This window comes from Sprattus sprattus, assembly GCF_963457725.1.
Source record: "Sprattus sprattus genome assembly, chromosome: 8".
In the NCBI taxonomy this organism is placed as follows: Eukaryota; Metazoa; Chordata; class Actinopteri; order Clupeiformes; family Clupeidae; genus Sprattus; species Sprattus sprattus.
Window position 1 is genome coordinate 11,550,599 of NC_137927.1, and position 20,395 is coordinate 11,570,993.

General features: G+C 44.9%; 1 protein-coding gene across 1 annotated transcript in view; it reads left to right on the forward strand.

Annotated features, from left to right (window-relative positions):
- Positions 1 to 3,794: 3,794 nt before the first annotated feature.
- The window catches only part of nkd1 (NKD inhibitor of WNT signaling pathway 1), a 34,374-nt gene continuing 17,773 nt past the window's right edge, over positions 3,795 to 20,395 (forward strand). The window contains exons 1-3 of the mRNA XM_080844161.1: positions 3,795 to 3,932; positions 4,051 to 4,083; positions 4,294 to 4,430. Coding sequence (XP_080700287.1) covers positions 3,908 to 3,932; positions 4,051 to 4,083; positions 4,294 to 4,430 — 195 coding nt within the window. The 5' untranslated portion in view covers positions 3,795 to 3,907. The remainder of the gene's footprint in view (positions 3,933 to 4,050; positions 4,084 to 4,293; positions 4,431 to 20,395) is intronic.

Genomic DNA, 20,395 nt, shown 5'->3' on the forward strand with positions numbered 1-20,395 from the left:
ATGGAAGCATGAAGTATTGATTATGGAGCCGAATTCAGGTCGGCACACTCTTGTGTTTTGACCGAAATATCAACTTCATGGTTAGGACTTGCGATACCCTTCACTTTTCATAATGTTGCTGGCATATTCACACAGAAGAAAGCACTTCACTGACATACGTTTCTTTATAGGTCTCAGTTTGGGGGGAAAGAAAGAAAGCAAAAGTTTGTGTGGGTTTTAAGCCCCATTAGAAGTATTTTCACTTCTCGGCCTTTGTCAGATAAGACAGAATATTTAAGTGGCATGTAAGAGTTTCCTAGCCATTTACACTACAAGCCAATAACATAAAACTCAGGATCAGCAACTAATTAAGAGAAGTTCTTTAAAATGGCCTATCTGGAACACGCTTTCATTTTCAAGCTTTTAAGTTGCATAGTATTTCATTACTACATATTCAAAATGGAACACAAACATTTTGGACATATTTTTAAGACTCTATCCTGCTCATTAAATAGCTAATTAAATGGAAATATTGCTCTTTTCACCAGCTTTACTACCAAAGGAAATATCATTCACAGTATCTATGCATTTGTATGTAGACATTTGAATAATAGTTATTTAAGTTATTTTGTACATGATATTTCAGTGGATGCATACATTAGTCTGTCCTAAATAATATTCTTCATAACTGACAGAGTATTGCGTTGATTCACATTTGATTTATTTACATGTGTAGTTGTTGAATACACATCTATTGAATTTTGATGCAAAACCAAGTTTTGCATCCTATTGTTTGGTGTCTGTGATGCCCATGATGTGTCCGGAGACGCCATGCTATACGTGTACATGTGGCAGACCACACTTGCACGCCAGTCCGGAATTCACCCCGTGAAGTTGTCTCTCTCTCTGACACGACCCACGCTGCGCCCCCACAATGGGCCGGGCCCCTGCCGTCACAGGAATCAACACTGTACTTCAATCATGATTGTCTTCTGCCCTTTACAACATCCACTCCCCCTTTTGTCCCCATAGAAAAAAGGCAACAGTCACATGTTTGTACTCTAAGCGCCCAGCAGCTGCTCTCCTTTCCCTCTCTTTCTCCTCAACACCCCCTCCCCAAACCCCCCGGCCCTCCCCTCTTCCCCACAACCTCCTGTATACTCCCCAGGCAGCCTCCCATCATTGTTACAGGGACATAAACACTGACAAACCATTAGATCCCCCCCCTCCAGTTTCAGAAGACTGAATGTATTCCTTTTATGCCCGTTGCCACGGAGAACAAGGAACCTTTACAGCGGAATGCTATTCCAGGGTAGGCCACCAAGGCAGGTGCTCCAGGAAGTCAGCATCCGCCACAGAGAAGCGGGCAGGTGTCTGCTTTAGAAAGTTATACAGAGCACCTCGCATATGGGAGACTGGCTGGCTTGAAAACATTATAATTACACTCTCCTTTTTACAGCACAGTTTTGTCTTTTTGTCTTTTTTGGGTGGCTTGATCTATCTATGGGGACATAAGGGAGAAGGGAGGAATCTGTCTAAATTTGTAGGTCTTTGCTACCCAACTGGGCGGTCTGCTGCTCATCTTCGGGACAGATTTATGGTGATGCAAGCCAAGGATGACTGGTGATGCATTTGATGGAATGCTGGTACAACTTCCACAACCCCTGCCCCACCACCACCAACCCCTTCCTCCACTTCCACCGTCTCCTTCCCAGGCATCAAAGGCAAAGCTGGGAAATAGGGCCCGCAAAGCCATCTCTCCATTGGCTTCTTCAAAGGACAGGAAGTGTGTCACAGGGACAGGGCCTTCTTTTTCCCAGCAAACACGGCCGAGTGGCTATAATAACAAGCTCATCTGTGTGTCTGCGGCAGGAAAGTTCAAAGCGGCCTGCGTGATTTCTCTGGTGCAGAGCGCAGTGATGGGCTCAGGATGTGGAAACAGAGGCACAGTGGGGAAAGGGGGCTGTGCCATGCCGTGCCCAGCTCACACCCTTTACTCTGGGCCCATGTCCTAAGCTGGCAGCCACAAATGCATTTAGACAGCATGACCCCCCCCCCCCCCCCCCCAACGCAGCTTGTCTTTGATTTGGCAGAATCCTGTGTTGGTATCAACACAGCTCTATTGACCTCTGACTTGTTTCACCACCGGATCTGAGTCTTTTAGGTGTGAGCGGCAAGACTGCTCATTCAGCAGACCCAGAATGTACAAAAAAAAAACAGCAGTCACACTGATACTGTAAACTGGATGTACTGCTGTCTCCTGATTGCTCGCTCTCTCTCTCTCTCCCTCCGCCATCCCCTTCCTGCCTCACCAAGGAAACTGGTCTAACACTCAAAGCTAGTACAGGAGCGGCATGCCAGTCTGCGGACCTCCCGTGTGGGAGTACTCCCACAGGTCCGTTCAAGCTTGGCTGAATCTGAATGCAGACAGGCAGCCACACAGGGTTCAGAGAAACCAGAGAGAGAGAGAGAGAGAGAGAGAGTGAGAGAGAATGAGAGGGAGAGAGAGAGAGAGAGAGGAGAGAGGGAGGCCTTGTACTATGTGTCTGTGCGCCACAGTGTCAACCGCCAGCTCTATCTCCCTCCCCGATCTGCAGACTGATGTCTACAGGGACGAGCGAGCCTCACTCTTCAGCGGGACCGTGTAAGAGGGGCGGCAGCACTCGACTGACTCGAGTGAGTTTTTGGCCGCCTGTAGCTGTGCTTACACAGGCCAGTGCCAGTGATATTATCTGCTGCTGCAGTGCTTTGTGGGTCTCTGCTAATAGGGGGCCTAGCAGGGGCTGCTGAAGGGGAGAGAAGAGGGCATGGAGCACTAGCCTCAGGGCTGAACGGCACGGTGGCCGCAGGTGTCTGCTCATAAGGTTAACCTGGAATGTAAATGTAAATGTAGACTTGACCATTAGGCCTTTGGATAATTCAAGGTCCACTAGAATAAAGCAGGGAGAAAGCCTTTCTTGCCTAGCACGTCCAATGTAAGGGTCTAGCAGTTCATTGCATTTTTTCTTGAAAAACTATATGACATAGCTTGCATTTAGTAGTAAGATACTACTGGTTGGACTAGATGTAAAGACAGTGTAGATTATTTTATCAATATGATATCCTGGAACATCTCTACATTGATTAAAAAAGAAATTTCCTTGTGTGATTGAAACTCAAAATGTAATTAAATTAAATAGTAGATCAGATGAAAACAATTATGCCAGTTTTACAACTTCAAAGAGACAAAATTCGAAATGATGCTTTCTCCTCAACGAATACGGATATGTACGAGCCATCTGAAAACACTTAAATCAAGCTGTCCATCCGTCTCTGGGTCCATTTTAAAATTCAACATCTATTCACTTATTAAAATACAGAATAGAGAAAAAGCAAAACTTTAGTAGTCTTTTGGTTGATTTATACTGACTGCTACAATATATCTACAAAAGAGCGAACAAAAAACAAGATATGAAACCTCGCTTGAATTTGAATGCAAATCACTACCACTGATTTTGCTTTAAATTGTACAGAGCTGAGGATCTTTAAAGGCAGTTGCTGTGCGTCCCACTCCCCGCTTTCGCCCAGTTGTCGACTGAATATGGCGTGTGGGGGCTGCTCTCTTTATATTTGGAGACTCCAAAAGAATCGCGGCCCGCTTTCATGTGCCGCCACGGACCAATAAAACGCAGCGAAACTGCCCGTGAGTTGTCTAATCTCGGGCGAGGTGTCAATCATGTTCCTTCAGTGGTTGAAGTGCGGGTTTTGGTAACCGCCTCCCCTCCACTTGGACGGCAGACGGGAGGAAGAGCTTCGCTTGGATCAAAGACAGTGTAGCCCTGTCGCCGTAGGATGTACTGAGAGCGCTGCCTGGTTTACTTACGGACGATTATAAAAATCTGGATTACAACAAATCTGATGGTTTTCCATTGTAACCCGATGCAGAGAAATGGGTAAACTTCATTCGAAACATGGTAAGACCTGCCGTTTTTAATTGCATAAAGTAGTCTAAAATCTCGTCGTCCCGAGTTCTTTGGAGTAATAGCCTACCTCTCCTCTTTTCTCCGTCCCTCTCTCAAATGGTACGAAAAGCTGCAATTTGTAAACCAAGGGAGAGCCCGGAAGGTGAGTGTACTTTATCTAATGCATTGTTTGATTTGAGAGCATATGTAAAACCATTAATGTAATCTACGCGAAATTCCTCTTGACGACTGCAAATCGGACCATAGAGCATGTTGAGCGTAGTAGCATTACCAAAGCGGTGAATGAAACACGTTAGAAAGTCATTTTAGTATTGTTACAATGTTGCAATGTCTTTATCTTTTCATTATTTAGGTGACAGTTTCGTAGTTAATGCCTGTTTAGCAAGAAAAGGAATCGATGATTGGATCGTTAAACAGAAGTACTATTGCACGGGCTCAAGAGTTGAACAAGACTGTCACCATAAAAGTACCTGCGGGCTGTCTGGTCGGGTAAGTGAATACGGTTTTCAGTTAAACAAATTGTTTGCCTTACATGCATGCATCTAAGCCATAAAGGAGTTGTTAACTTTGAAAACATGCCGCTGTGGAGTAGCTCAGTCGTATGCCATTCGCTGAAGTTTTCAAGTCTAAAGTTTAGTCGTAAGAAGGTTTGTTGAGAGAGTTTTTGGTGAACGCTGATGGTACGGATTATGGGCTAAAGGGTTTTTACAGGTCTTTGGTTGCAGTTTAGGAATGAGACAGAATCAGCACAATGTTGCTGTATATGCCTCAGGTTTAAGATACGCAATGTGCCTATGTGACGCAATCTTCCTCAAGAAAAGATGATCAGTATTACCCCTTTGTTGAAGTTATGGAGTTGCTCTACTTAAAAACATCGTATTAGTTATTAGTCTATATATAGAGGAGTTATTGCTGATAAACCGTCACACAAAAATACTTCCTCATTTAGTAGTCCTAATTGGTCTAAATTACGCTGGAAGCCGTTTTCCAGCTTTGTTTCTAAACAATTGCACCTTTTCGCGCTATGCTGTGTAATGGAATGACGCAGAAATTTGGCGCTGAAATTGTAATAGTATCCATTAGGATTTCGTTTTTTTAACAGATTATTTCATTACCTCGTTGAACGTAGTAGAAACGAGTTATTCAATGCGCTGGACCTCATTAGACTTCCAGAAGAAGTTGGTTCAATGGTGATCAGCATTAAGGTTTTGGTATACACATAGGCTATGTCTTGCACATAATGATGGCATTTAAATGGCTTCTAGGGAGATATCCTTTGTAATTGCAAATTATCTCTTTGAAGCTGAAGGTGAGGGAGTTTTGTTTATTCTTGATGAATGGCAAAATGTGTTTGCAGATTCTAAACAGACTGTCAGAGTAAGAGTACAACAGTTAGAAAGGAAACACTCTACATTTACAATGTGTATTCTATTGAACCGAACGGCCAGTTTAGTTTATATGTTCTCACAACTCCTTTCCCACATATGATAGATGTTACAGACTAAGAGTTTGGAGAGAGAGGGAGAGAGAGAGAGCCTAGTTTTTCCCCCACATCCGTTGCATGGGGCAGAATGGTCTATTGGACTGTGCTGGGAACAAATGTGTCAAGACTAGGAACAGATGCTAGGTTTTTCTTGAGGTAATACATCACGCCTGACTTGAAAGCATTGCAGCCTGACAATCTGGTGACAGGGCTGCATTGTGAGTCTGAGGTCTGGACTGGTAAAGGTCATGTCTGTTTCGTATTTGGCATCATAGTAAACACATAGAGAGTGTTGTTGTCGAGAGGCGAAATCCTCTGGAAACGCTTCAGAGAAACCTTAAGCCTCTTTTGGTTGGGGGTTCGTCTCAAAAACATTTTTTGAGGATTGAGAGCTCATCAGAAATCCACTAGGACGCTCGGCTCACGTCCATTCAACCAGCAGGACAGCAAGCCATCTTTTCATCCTTTCAAGTGGCCACTGTTAAATGAGCGCATCGGTTTACCTGGTCATGCAGTGGGCAGAAATATTTTGAAGCTGTGAAAGAGATTACAAATAAACTGAAAACCTTTTTCCATACGTAACTGGCATATATGTATTGGTTTTCTGAATACTGTTTGAGGAACTGAAAATGATAGAAAGATAGATACTTTATTGATCCTGAAGGAAATTTAGGAATACTACTTACTTACTTTTGTAAGTTTGATGTATTTATTCAAAATGATCTTGTGTCTTGCTGGAGGAGTCAAGAGTGATATGAGGAAGTTAAAGTAATGAGTCTGGAGGACTCCTTTGATATACGGAACAGGAAGTGAGAATTACTGGAAGGAATTCAGAGTGAATTCCTCTGGACCAAAGTATATGAAAATATGTTCTTTGGTCCATTTCCCCCTTCATGGCACTATTTTATTATTGACGGCGTTCGAACACACTGTTCTCTGAGTTTGGACGTGGTGAATTATATGAATTAAGATTGGTTAGACCAATATATAGTAGCGCTGAGCACTGAGAAGACATCCAGATAGTTCAGGATCTTATTTTGAGTTTGAGGTCCTTTGGAAGACTACTAGCTAGCACAGAGAGTGACCTCAACAGCGAGGCCTCTGGACAGAGGGCATGGTGAGGACCTTCTCTGAAAGGGTGGGAGTCTTTTGTGGAGCGTTTGTTCGTTTCCCAGATGGTGTGAAGTGAGATTTTGGCTAGGGCGGAAAAGAAACCCTGCTGAAGGAGCTGGACCGTTTCAACAATTTGGACTCGGAGGAGCTCTGTTTTATAAATAATTGAATTCTATGTGCCTAATGGCTTTCCCAGCACTGCAGGGAAAATGAATAAAATAGGCAGAAGGTGTTCTGGACATAAATATTTATTTGGGTATTTTCCCCTCTTGTCTTGCTTGAACAAAGTGGCTGTTTCCCTGAATATTTCATTGTATTATGGTACCTTGAAGCTGTTCTGGGTGAAAGGTTTTCTTTTTCCCTCTCTCTGTTTGGCACAGTTTTGAGAATTGTTTTCAATACTTTCTAGATATTTGAGATAGCATCATGCATATTTATTATTTATTCCACATTGTCTGAAGCAGCAGAAGAGCATGACCCTCTGCTATCTCAGATCCATTATGTTTTTCCACCCACATTTCATATGGATTGCACCGGTGTAGAGGGGCTTTGGAACTAATAACACCAGCATGTGAATTTGAGCCGTAATATTTTAAGAGCTGTCCTTATTATGGAGCATACCTGGTGAGATAGTTATTTATAACGGTTTTTCCATGGTACCCCCAAGCTGAATGGGGGTCCTCAGAATGTGGGTTAGATGGTGGCGACAGTGGGGAGTCTGGGCCTGGAATCCTTTTGATCTGAACCTCCCTTCTCAGTGTTTTCTGAAAGGGTACCATGATGGCTGTGGATTGTGTGTGTGTGTGTGTGTGTGTGTGTGTATGTGTGCGAGAGAGAGAGAGAGAGAGAGAGAGAGAGAGAGTGTGTGGGTGAGTGAGTGAGAGTGAGAAAGAGAGAGAGAGAGAGAGAGGGGAAAGCACATTTATGGAAAGTGTGTTTGTTTTACATAACTGATTACGGGTCAAAGACGTGACGCTCATTTTTTTGTGAACATGAGGATGAAATACATTTAAAAGTGTTAAAGTTTGAGAATAATCTATCAAATCACTTTGAAACATCATTTTCTTCAAGACCAAATTCTAAAAGTTCTGGTTTTATCCATTTTGGTGAGAATATTAAGAAAATAATGGTAAAATTGTCAATGTGGTGTAACCCTTAAAATGTAGTACCAAGTAATAAAACTTGCTAAAAAATTGTGAAACTCTCTTCAAAATAGCCTCTGATATACTTTGGCATACTCTTACACTTGCACTTTTTAAAACTTAATAATAGTTATGTAACATCATTGTTCGGAATATTTAAATTAATATGGGGAATCATGTCTGCCAAGTCAACCTCTTAAATGTCAAGTGGTGTAACCACATTTTAGGAGCCATTTTGTAAATATTGTGCCAGAAGATCATGTCACAGAGAAGACCCCTAAAGAACCTAACTGCTACATGTCAAGGTTAGTACTTTCTCTAAAATGTGCATTTTTCAAGCATGGTCAGGTGACATGTCAAGTGGTATGACCTCAGTTAAAATATAAATAAACCACAATAATCAAAGTGACTATATTAAATGTAAAATATGTTTTTAAATATTCACACCAATGTTAAGTGTTGACATAGTCATCCTAAATAATGCCTGCAGATTTTGGTTTTAAATTGAAATGTCAAATGGTGTAACCGGTTACACCATTTGACATCTTCCTGTTTGAGGCCATTTTGATCAATTTAGGGCTGTAGAAGCAGTATGGTCATTTGGTGTAACCGATTAATGTCAATTGGCGTAACCAGTATTTTCCACAAAAATCTCATATTGTACAAAAAACTTAATATGGATGATACTTAAGTATTCCACTACACTGTTATAATGTGTTTTAAAACCATTTTTACCCAAATGGGCATGGAATATGCAGAAAACTTTAATGTTTACAACATAATGTCTTGCTCAGTACAATAAAACATCAATTTAATCTGAATTTTTAAAATAAATATAATAAAAAAAAATGTCAAGTGATATTTGAAAATCAATTACTTGTTTTCATGACTACACGTACATAAAATCTAGGAGGATGAAATATTAAATATTTGTACTTGTGTAATGGTTACACCATTTGACAATAAACAGGGCCATTAGTTCCGTATTTGGTGAAAAATGGTAGAAAAGTCATATCAAATACTATGAAACCAACAGAAATGCAAAATATACATTCTAACAGTCCTTGGGCATGTTGTTTTAACAGGTTTAAAACATATTTTTTAATTGGCATCTTGCCAATCCTTATTTGTCACTGACCCTTACATTAGCGAGCTTGTTTTCATTAGCGCCCCTTGAATGGAATTGTGTGAGGCGGTAAGTGGTGGGTGAGCTGAGCTCGGCTGAGGTGGCTGGGGATGAGTGGAGGAGAGGCAGCCCCCTGAATGATCACTCTTGCTGGGATTAGCACTCTTGAAGTTCCCCTCAGAGACCCAGTCGGGGTTTGGATGTCTGGAGGTTACACTTCAACTAATCCACTACCTCTGAGGTGGTCACATTTGTCCAATCAGGATCCTTTGACACTGGTTGTCTGTTCTCATACCTCCCAAGGTGTTCTGTTGCTGTATGTGTTTTTTGCAAAGCAAAACATTTAACATATGTTTCAAATGATTTTGATCTTCACAGCTTTGGAGTAGTATTGTCTGGCTTTCCTCTGCCACGTCAACCCCACAATACCCCTTTTTATTTGCCCCTCTCTCTCTCCTCTCTGCCTCCCATCTGTTTCTTGCATTTAACCCTGCGGCTTCTCTGGTTGTTCCTGATGAAATGAGACTGCATTAGAAATGGGCCGAGGAGTGGGTGTAGGGCCGTTTGACAACCCCCAACCCAACTCAACCCAACCCCCCTTTCTCAAGCGCCACCTTCAAGTGTGGTAAAGAGTGGGGCCCCCAGTCAAGCTTGCGCTGCAGGAGTCTCCGGGTCTCGGCCTCCCCCCATTTTTTTTAAGGGCTCCCATCTTAATGGCGCACAAAACAGGCGCCGGCAAAAAAGAAAGCATGAAAGATGGCCGGCGACAGGCATAGTGCTTGGATTGAATCACAACGGAAATGCCTCTGCCACCACCCATGCGGTTCTCACCAGGTGGCTGTGCCCTCACACAGAAGCTTCAGAACTTTCAGGAAACTCCAGAGTCGCAGGCACAAGAAAGGATCTCAGAGAGTTTGCAAAGTAGTTTTTTTATTCCATGCTTTACCTTTTTCTTAAAGCACTATCCCCACTTCTCCCCTCTCCTCGCCTCATACACACACTCACTTATTACTTTGCCTTCAAAAAAGCAAGGGCTCTTCTGTGAGTGAATGCTCCTTTAAATTCAAGCTTCATCCCTCTCTCTCTCTCTCTCTCTCTCTCTCTCTCTCTCCTTCTCTCTCTCTCTCTCTCTGTCCCTTAGTATTTCCCACCAGCTGCCCTCCTGTGCTCTCTGTGTCATTTGCCCCTCTCCCACAATGCTCTGCTGCTCTCCCCTCCGCTCCCCTGGGAGACGGCTGTTGTTGCTCTCTTTGAAGAGGCTGGGAGAAGTTTGTCGTTGTGTTTCTGTGAGAAGAAAGGGCTCGCCCCCAGGGACAGAGGTCCACAGCACCTGGCCAGAGAAGGGCTCTGATATTTTCCCATGAGAGCGAAAGGGGGTAAAGGAAGTCTTGAGTTTATGTAGCTGCAGGACTGGGAGAAGGGGGTTGTGGGGGGGCCACAGGTGGCGCATATGTCACCTCTCATATCATGTATCCCTTAATGGGGGGAGGGATGGTAATGACTTAAAGGGGGGAAATCCAGATGCATACATACATCTCTCTTAAGTATAGTTGGGGGATAGTGTGAGAAAGTGCGGGTGAGAGCGCGCTCAGAGCGGAATGGAGTGTCGGCTCGACCCTATTGGTTGTCTGTGTTAGAGTGTCAACAGGAAATGGCACGATCTCTTGATGAAAGTGATCCGGCACCTTGAGGTCAAACGAATGCCGTCAATCTGTGTCATATCCCTGCTCAAGAGATTATAGACTTCTCTTTATTTTCTTCTCTCAATGTGAATGTATGTTTGTGTGTGTTTGTGGTTATGTAGTGCAAGTGTAAAAATAATTATTGTAGGTTATTCTAGGTATGGGTGTTTGTGTGAGGAGTGGGGGGTATATTGCAGGGAACTGGTGTGGCGCCTGTGTGCGTGTGTGTGAGAGGGTGCCGGGTGTCTAAGGCTTTAGCTGTCCGGATGCGCTCCGGAGATCAAAGCCGTCCCCTGGAATGCGCACTGAATCCCTGGGGATTAGCAGTTGAGATTTTGGCTTTGTTTTCCAAATATCTGCTCACTGTGGAGCAATGGATAGCTAAGGATCATTTCAAAGAGTTTCTCCCTCTTTCATGATGGTTCCACTGAAGTGTTTCTTGAAGGCAACAGTTTTTTTTGTTGTTGCTCTCATTGACTTTTAAATGCAAATTCATCTTAAATCTCTACATCAAGTGTAAATGAATTGCAGGGGCTTTTATTTTTGCTAACACGGGTTAAAATATTCCTTTCCAGACGTCTTTGGATTGATGGGTTTGTGCAAATTAAGTATGTTCAAGTCCTAATTAGTAGATTACCTATCTAAATATAGCGTTAATCAACCTAACATAATCATGCTGTTCCTTCATCCCTTTGATGTGTTGCCTATGTCTTTCTCTCTGTGTGTGTGTGTTTTGTGAGTGTGAGAGAGTATATTTGGGCAAGTCTTTCCTTTGTGCTGGATCTGTCTGCACTGTATGTTCTTTTGACTCTGAATGTGGTTTAAAAGAGCGGGATCAGGGATATCACAACAAGCAGAAGGTTCTGGTAACATGAGCTATGAAATAATGAAACTGTTATGATGAGTATATACAAGTTATACGAGTATGACGGGTTTTCCTCATTACAATTGAATAACAGAATTGGTCTTATTATAGACACACCTCGTATTGCATTGCCCTTGATATAATGTAAATATGCCTTCAATGGTTTATGAATGTGAAAGAACATTTTAAAATTTTATGTCCTTAAGTCTAACCATAACCCTAGACTCAGACATAGGATTGTAAGTACATGTTATCAATGTATCATAATTCATCCTTACTGAATTTATGACTTTGGAGTGGGTAGCATAATTACGCTGTAACTAATGAAGGATATGCAATAGAAAGAGTGACAAAACTACTCCTTTCTCTTAGCACAAATGTGAAAAAGGCAAGGTCTGTGCATATGGTAGATGGTTTAGGATAGAAATGAGGATGTATTTGCAATTATTTGCCATTATTCAACTTTATGTATGTCTGTATCCCTACCCAAACTGCAACATTTGTGTTATGTGGACTTGGTGGGGATATGGTGGGTCATGGTTCTTCTGGAGTGGCTTTACTCGTATGGTCTCTCCTCTGGACAGCAGTGTACTTCTAACCACAGTATTCCATGCTGGATGCTGGAATTCTAACCTGAGAATTCCATGTTGGATGCTGGAATTCTATCCAGAGAATTTGATGTTGAATGCTGGAATTCTATCCAGAGAATGTCATGTTAAATGCTGGAATTCTGATCACAGTCAGCCTCACAGTCACTCACCGCTCATCTAATTTATGTCTAGCATCCGAGGTAATGTAAGCAGAGCTACTTATTCAGCTCCATTTTGTCTGGAAGGAAGGAGCTGTGTTAGACGGATGACCTGTAATAGCACCTCCTGAGTTTAAACATTGGGCGAAGTGGCCATGACCATGGGTCTGTTTTCAGCTTTGTTTGTGGATGGAGGATGTGGCCTTGAATAAACAGTGCTCAGGGATCATTGTGCCCCTCCTCACGATGTCCGTCTGCCTTTTCCTGACGGCGCCAGGATCTGAGGTGTGGTGGGTCGTCCTTAAGGGGATGTTTTCGGTTGACACGTCCTCAGACAGTGGAGCAGCCCGGCCAAAAGGATAACCCCTGTTGCTCAGGTCCAGTGTGTGTTTATTCTCCTCACAGGTGCCATGTTCACCTCGTGACCTCTTGATGTGGCGACAGGAGCAGACTGGCGGTGGGAAGTGGGGCGTGGTGGTGTGCAGCACAGTCCCCGGTGCCCATCTTGCCTGTTGGCTTTCTGTTCTCTCTATAGCACCAATTGTGGGTTCAAGGGAAGGCAAACCAAGCCACAGGACAGGCAGCTCTCCCGTTTTGAGCTTTGACCATGACGAAGGCATGAACCTTGGCTTTGTGAACCTTGTCTTTCTTGTATAATGCCGCCAGCTTTATTTAGTCTCCGTGACCACAGACGTTTTGACTTCAGGACTGAAATGGTCCAAAGTGCTACTGCCGAGCTGTCGCTTGATGTTGGCTCTTGCGCTGCAACGCCCCAGAGGTGGGGGCACGGGGCAGGACTGTGGAATCAGTGTATGGGCTTCTAATAAGAGCACAGGGAGACGTACAGGGAACACGGCGCCATGGAGTTTATTCTGGTCACCTGAGGCGAAAGTGTCTGTCTGCACGTGTATGCCCCTAATACAATTAGATATGGTTATTGTTTAGAGACAGTCAAGTCTTTTAGACCCGAAAGTGATCGAAGGCTCCAGATTAGTGACATGTAAAGGTACTGCTTGTAATTACTTACCTTTAAGTTAAAGTGCATATTAGGTTGAGTATATGTAAACAATGGCAAAGTCTGTTTAAACCCTTCTGTATTGAAAGTATGTTTGGCAACAAGGGGACAGTCCCAGGAGGTCTCTGTCTTGATTTCAGAGGTGTCTTGCATATAGGTTGGTGCCTACACTGGCTGAGAGAAACTATTAGAATGTCTTATTCAGAGCTTTTTGAAGTTGTGAAGTTCTCCCTCTCCATCTTTGTGCCTTGGCAGTAGAACCTCAGAGTTACCAGTGAAAAGACTTGGATTGCCTGGAGGGAGAGAGAGTGAAGCAAACTGAGTGTGCTGATTTATTTTTGATGCTTCAAAGCTGTACCTTCTGCACGCCGCCTGTGTGATTGTACCATTTTTTCCTACATTTTTTCACATTCACATACTTTGAGTGTGAAAGATGCAGTTTATCACATTGAAATAAGAGCAAAAACGTTCGGGGGAGTTATCCAGAAGCAGCCCATTTTTGTAATCCAGCCTAGGTTAATGTTGTTGTTTTCCTGTATTGATTTCTTGTGTTTGATGGCAACTCGCATTATTCGTCTTATAGACAGATTGAAGTGGAACACAGGATTGCTACAGTTTAGGCCGTGACATTAGTCACTTAGGCTGAAGTTCAGAACAGTGTTCACAGTTGCCTGAAAGAACCTAAAGAGAGCTTCTGGGTATAGACGCTAGCTAGTCAGTGGACCAGAAGACACAGTGAGACTTCAGCTGTTTTAGAGACTCATTTAGCCAGGCAGCAATTAATTGGTTAGTTCAGCAGTGGCCCTGAAGTTCAGTTCCACACCATCAATCTGTCATGCTTTCATGCTGCATTCATTTGAAGTTGATGTCATTATATCTTTGATCTAAAATTACGCCCCCTTTTAAAACTATTTTACACCTGATGTTTTTGATGGAGTTGTAATTATGTAATTACAAGAGGTGGAGTTGGAAGTATTCTAGGCTTTCCAGATCGGCGCGGACTCACCGCTCTCGGCCTCTCACAAGGCCTCTCTCTGTCCTCCGTGGAGCCCAACTGAGTCTAGGTCTGTCTCGCTGTTTGTGGGGAACTGGGGTGTGGCAGCTCGGCAAGTGTCTCCGCCGAGGGAGAGAGACGGCCGGCCCTCAAAGCCCTCAGTGTTTATGTCTGCACTGCTCCGGTTTGCAGCTAGCCCCCGGTGTCTGAAAGAGGACGCCTGATCAACTGACAGCGCTAACTCTGTCTGCTCCAGCCCTCTGGTTTACATTACCAGCTGTGGGGTTTTTACCCTCATGTCACATCAAGCCCTCCAGCGCCCAGAATGGTGTTATGTTGGTGGAACGTTTTTTTATTTTTATTATTTCTCCTGTTGGCTTCTCAGCTGGTCTGGCACATCTGAAAAGGTCAAACATGTCTAAACACTGGTCCTTGTACCTCTGTGTGTGTGTGTGTGTCTTGGAGATCTTACAGTCACTTACTGTTGAGGTCATGATGATGTCCTGACGTAGGTGTTGCTAACGGCTACGATCTACTCTCTAGTTGTGTTAGTTATCGAATCGATCTCTTTGTCATGTGTTTACTTCCTTTAATGCGGGACCAAATGTTGTTTTGAAGACCAAAGGTCTTGCTCAGCAAGGGGTTAACCTGACTTTGAGTCTTAAAGTCATCCAGAGGACACCCTTTTGGCAGACTATCTGTCCGTGTTTTTTACTGGTGAAAGACTTAAGTGCCTGTCACTTTCACACACCCTCTGGAGCAAAGCGCCTGACTAAGTGTCTCATCTTGGGAAGCCACCCCTTGTGTCGGCTGCTCTTGGTGTTTGGCGTCTGATCCTGCACATGCTTCCAAAACATCTTCCTTCCCAGGATTCTCAGACTAATTACCCCCTGAGCGTCTGGATTCATTCAGTCACCACCCTTCCCCTCTTCAACCAATCAACCACCCAACCAACCACCCAACCAGCAGGCCTACAAACCAACCACCACCCGCTATCTGGACTGTGTCCCACACAGTTCACTCATGCATCTTACTACTATGACTGCCTTCTCGGTGAACTCATGAGATTGCTGTAAAGCTCTGTGATTTCCCTTGCGTAGGGAGACGGATCTGATTGCAGCGGTAACCCCACAGGCTGCTGAGGCATGAAGTGTGCTTGTGTGTGTGTGTGTGGAGGGGGGGGGCGGGGGGGGGGGGGGGGGGGGGGGGGGGGGGGTTGGGGTCACTTAGCTTGCGGCTCCCTAACCTCACTCCGCTCCATTCTTCTGGAGATAAACCTCAGCCGTGTTCAAAAAGGCCTATAATGAAATGATTTGTTGCTCTTGGCCAGAGCAGGCGACCTGTAAATCAAGCCTGAGTTGACGGGCTGTCTTCATGCCTTTCCCAACCCCTCCTTTGTGTCCTTCGGGAGCCCTGGCTTCCCGTGTGGGTTCATCGGCCGACTGTGAAAGAGCCGCAAGAAGTCCACCTGGAGTTCATATTCGCCTGTAAGTCTTTCCATCCAAGGGACGTCAAACTGCCATCAATCCCAGAGACTTCCTCACAGCCTTTTTTCCTTTTACCTTTTTTCCATTCTGTTGACTATGAGTTGATCGTAATCTTTTTGTGTATTAACATCTCAGCTACCGAGACAAACATCAAATAAACGTTAACGGTTACAGGCTCTGCACATCGCTGCAGGCCAGTAAATACCTTACTTGTTTATCAGTGGACAGGTTGGGCTGGTTGCACTGTGTCCTCAGGTGGGGGGGGGGGGGGGATTGTAAAGCGATTATCTTTGCAGGTGTAAAAGTTAAACACCCTGTCTAGCTTTGAGCAGGAGGGGCATCAGTAGAAGTCTAGAGAGATAAGAACATACTGTGCATGTTTTCTGTAGTGCAGAGATGAGGGCCATAAATCTGCACAAATATTCTACCGAGGTTGTAAGGATGGTGCCTTTGATGTGGATGAGGTAATGTGACTAGCAATGTTAATCTCATCTGAAAAATGACTGGAGGCAGGGCACAATCAGATCCATAAAATCAAGCTACCCGTCACAAAAAAAGGGACTTCTCTCCATACTCACATTTTTATCACACACACATATTTTCACCAGACAGGCCTTTACCCATGTGTGTTTTAGAAATAACCTACTCATGGCTCAAGGGATACAAAACACCCAAGTTTGCTGATGATACAGAAATGGTAATGCAGATGTCGGCCATTGAAAGACTGCGGCCCATTGTCAGCTACTAGGAATATCTCTGGCATTGTGAAAGGCACATTTGTGTCTCTGGAGGCTCGGTGACCTGTCCGGTGAACTAGAGATAAGGATGTAAGCCCGCTGGTATGTAGAGGCCCCTCTCTCTCTCTTTTTTACTCTCGTCCCTCCCTCGATGCTTTCTCTCTCACACTCGCTCTCTCTTCCTCTATCGATGTTGCTGGCTGGGGTGCTGACCACATAGCCCCCCTAATCACACAGGAGCTTCCTTTAACTCGGAACCGACGACGGATCCCTGAGCGCTTGGCTGTAATTTCCTTCCTGGGGCTCAGGAAGACGATTGTGTGTGTGTGTGCTGTGTGTGTGTGCTGTGTGTGTGTGTTGGGGGGGGGTGCTGTGAGTGATTGCTGTCAGGACCGGGGCCACGCAGTCTGTCTCCGACCACAGGGAAGGTGTCCCCCTGTGCACCACGCTGCAGCTACAAATTATGCCCCGTCTCTTGCCATTACTGGGTTAGCTGAATAGATAAGGCTCGACAGCCAGGGCATGTCCTAAAACAAAGTTAGTACAATGAATGCATGTTGACAATCAGTAGATCTGCTGACTCTCTCAGAGCTGAGCTTGTTTTTGTTTGCCTGGAGTCAGTAGAAATGGAGTGTGCTCCAAGGCTACATAGAGATATGTAGGAGTGCTCTGTGCATGTTGTAGGCTGTGGGTGAACTCCAAAGCACTGTGTTGCTTCAGATATTTGTGTGTGAGTATGTCACGGCTCCTACACCATTCAAACACACACACAAACACACACACACACACACACACACACACACACACAAACACACACACACACACACACACACACACACACACACACACACACACACACACACACACACACAAACACACACACACACACACACACACACACACACACACACACATTCACACAACCTTTAGTTGCTCAACCGAAGCTTCAGATATGGAAACATGTTACACAATAATTGGCTCAGTCTCTCTTCCCCCCCTGAGGAAATGCCGTCCCCTGCCAGGTTGGATATATGATTATCTGAGATCTTAATTTCATGGCTGCAAACGTCTCCCTTTGAAGCAACACTCTGAGACGGTGTAGTCACATACACGCCCCCGCCAGCTCACACCCCCATCATTCCCCCACGTCTGCAAGTCATCCCTTTCAGATTCGGCGAAGCCTTTATTTAGCCAACTGAGCAGTTTTCAAGTCTCACCTGCTCCATGGCTGGCTGGCCGGCTGCACAAGGCGCCAGTCACTTTGAAGGGGTTGAGAGGCAGAGGCAGAGGCCGCTTTAGGGTTGACTTCTGTTTTTCTCATTCGGTGCTCCCGGTGTGTGTGGGTCAGGGGACTGCTCGCTCTCTCTCTGATACATCCCAACACACACAGACACACACACACACACACACACACACACACACACACACACACACACACACACACACACTCACACAAAGTTAAGACGACACCAGATGCCTAGACCCCCAGAGCCCAGCGCTGTTTCTCATCTTACCCTGTTTATTGTGCTGGGGGAGGAATGGGGCTTTGGGCTGGGGTGGGGGAGGAGGTTTGGTGTTTCCTCTCCGGAGAGTTGACACTGGTAATGTTACCCCCTTAAGCAAGAACACAGACTTAACCAAAAAGGAGAGGGATTTGAGCTTTTCGTCCGTGGTTATGTTGATGTGTTGCTCCTCTGAGCTTTTTTAGCCTTTGATTGAAGTGCAGTGTGACTCCAAGCAGTGTTCTGCTTTGTGACTTATTCCTGTGTCCTTTGTTGCGTTTTGAGACAACAATCTTGAGAAACTCTTCAGCAAACTCTTTGGCCTCCCCCCAAGTATGTGTGTGTGTGTGTGTGTGTGTGTGTGTGTGTGTGTGTGTTTGTGTGTGTTTGTGTGTGGCCGTGTTATTTGTCTTTACAGTTTTGGAAACTTCCATTTGGCCCTTGATTATGGTTCCAGACACATAACTGAAAGAACCCCCACTTTCTGCCGCCCCCCCCCCGTTCCACTTTTTAGAAGTGTTACTCAATGGCGTGTCTCCTCGGCTGTCTGGCAGCACCACGGTGTGTGTGTGTGTGTGTGTGTGTGTGTGTGTGTGTGTGTGTGTGTGCGTGCTGAAGGTGTTTTCTCCTGAGCGGCGTGCCGTGGAAGGGCTGAGCGAAGTCGAACGGGGCCAGGGCTGCAGGCACCCAGCGTTGCGCCCCTTAATGAGATTTCTCCCTGGGGTTTGATGGAGTGCCAGATCCGCTGTCACCGCTGCACCAGGGGCCTGCCTCCCTGCCTGCCTCCACGGAGCCTCTGGCGGCCGATCAGGCCGAGCTGTCGTCGGCTTCGTAAATTGTCAGCCTGTACGGGGTGGTGTGTGTGAATGAGTGTGTGTGTAAGAGAGAGAGAGTGAATTCAGACAGCAGCGTTGATGACACGTCTACGTGGGACTTTCCAGAACCGCACTCTGCTCAGGCGAATATGTAGACAAATATGCAGACAAGCAGATGGGCATACACATGTAAACACTTGAATACCTGTTCTTATCTCACAACTCTCACCTGTGTCATTTTTTGGGAACGGGTTGGCATTATGCTTCTCTGATCGTTTCAATGTGTCAGGACCCCCTCCACACACACACACACACACACACACACACACACACACACACACACACACACACATTCAAAGACACACACACACACACACATTCAAAGACACAGGCTTGGTGCCGGCTGGCTAACAAAAGGACCAGGTTAAGCCTGTTTGAGCCCTTTTGGCATCTCTCGACCTGTGCTTGCCAGCCACCTGTCAGACCCAGATGTACTCGTTGCTTCAATCAAATCAAATAGTGTTTGTTGTGTACACACAGACACACTGTCATACGCCCCCCTCACCAGGCTCCTCATCTCAGGGCTTTAAATATTGTTCTTGGTAAATATCACGGCATTTCTCTTTCAGTCTCTCAGAGTTATATTCATGTGGATGCCGTCGACTGGGGTCCGCCATGTTTATTCTGTGCCAAATAAAATAGTTCAGGAGTCGTCCAGTAACTTTGCTACGGACGTAATGCTGTAATGTGGCACGGCGCGTTTTGCAGGAATAAATCACTCTCTGTGAGGGAGCCTTAACAACTTAAAAACACACAGGGGCCTTGCAATCCCACTCCTTCGAGCCTTGAAGACGCTCTGAAGCCCTTGGCTCCTGTTGAAAGTGAAATCTTTTTTTTTCCTCTCTCTCTCTCTTGCTCTCTCTTTCTCTCTCTCTCTCTCTCTCTCTCTCTCCCTCTTCCCCTCTCTCTCTCTCTCCTAAACTTGGTTTCCACAGAACATTAAACATCATGTCTGGAAAATTGTTTTTGGTGTTCCCAAGTGTTGAAGGAAGGTGCTTGTTTATGTGCTAAAGGCCTTTAATGATGCTCCGAGGGTTTCTACCAGCGGCCAAACCTCCAGTCGTGCCCGGAAAGTGACACTTCTGCACTGCCTTCATCCAAAAAAAAACAGACATCTACAAACATCTTTTGATGTTATTTATGTTGTTACAAACATTAAAACATACCATGTCATAACTAGTAATATCTGAACAGTCCAGAAATCTGTTGTGAAAGAAAGTTAGATAACGAGACAACATAACACAACATAACACATAACACAACACATATGGATTCGAAAAATAACTGCTTTTCCTCACTAACGCTCTCCTGAGGTGATCAAAGGCCTCCAGCACTTGGCCTTGTCTCTCATACTGTTTGCCTTGAGCTGCACTCCCAGTGTAACCTTTGACCCCGAGGGGACAGGGGTCTTAGGGGCAGCCTGGCGATTGGCCCGATCCTCTGACACGAGGAGTCGAGAGAAAGATGGTTCTGTTTGGGTCAGCCAATTGGTGGGCTTATACTGGCCCCTTACTCACAGGAAAATGGGGAGTAAAACCCTGGAGTGTCCTGCACTCTGTGAATATGCAAAGGCATTCACCATCTGTCTACTGACCCCTCAGAACTAATTTCTGAAAGATTAAACGGAAAAAAATACACAAAGAAGACAAAGTACACATGGGAACTGTATAGGCTATGATTTCTCA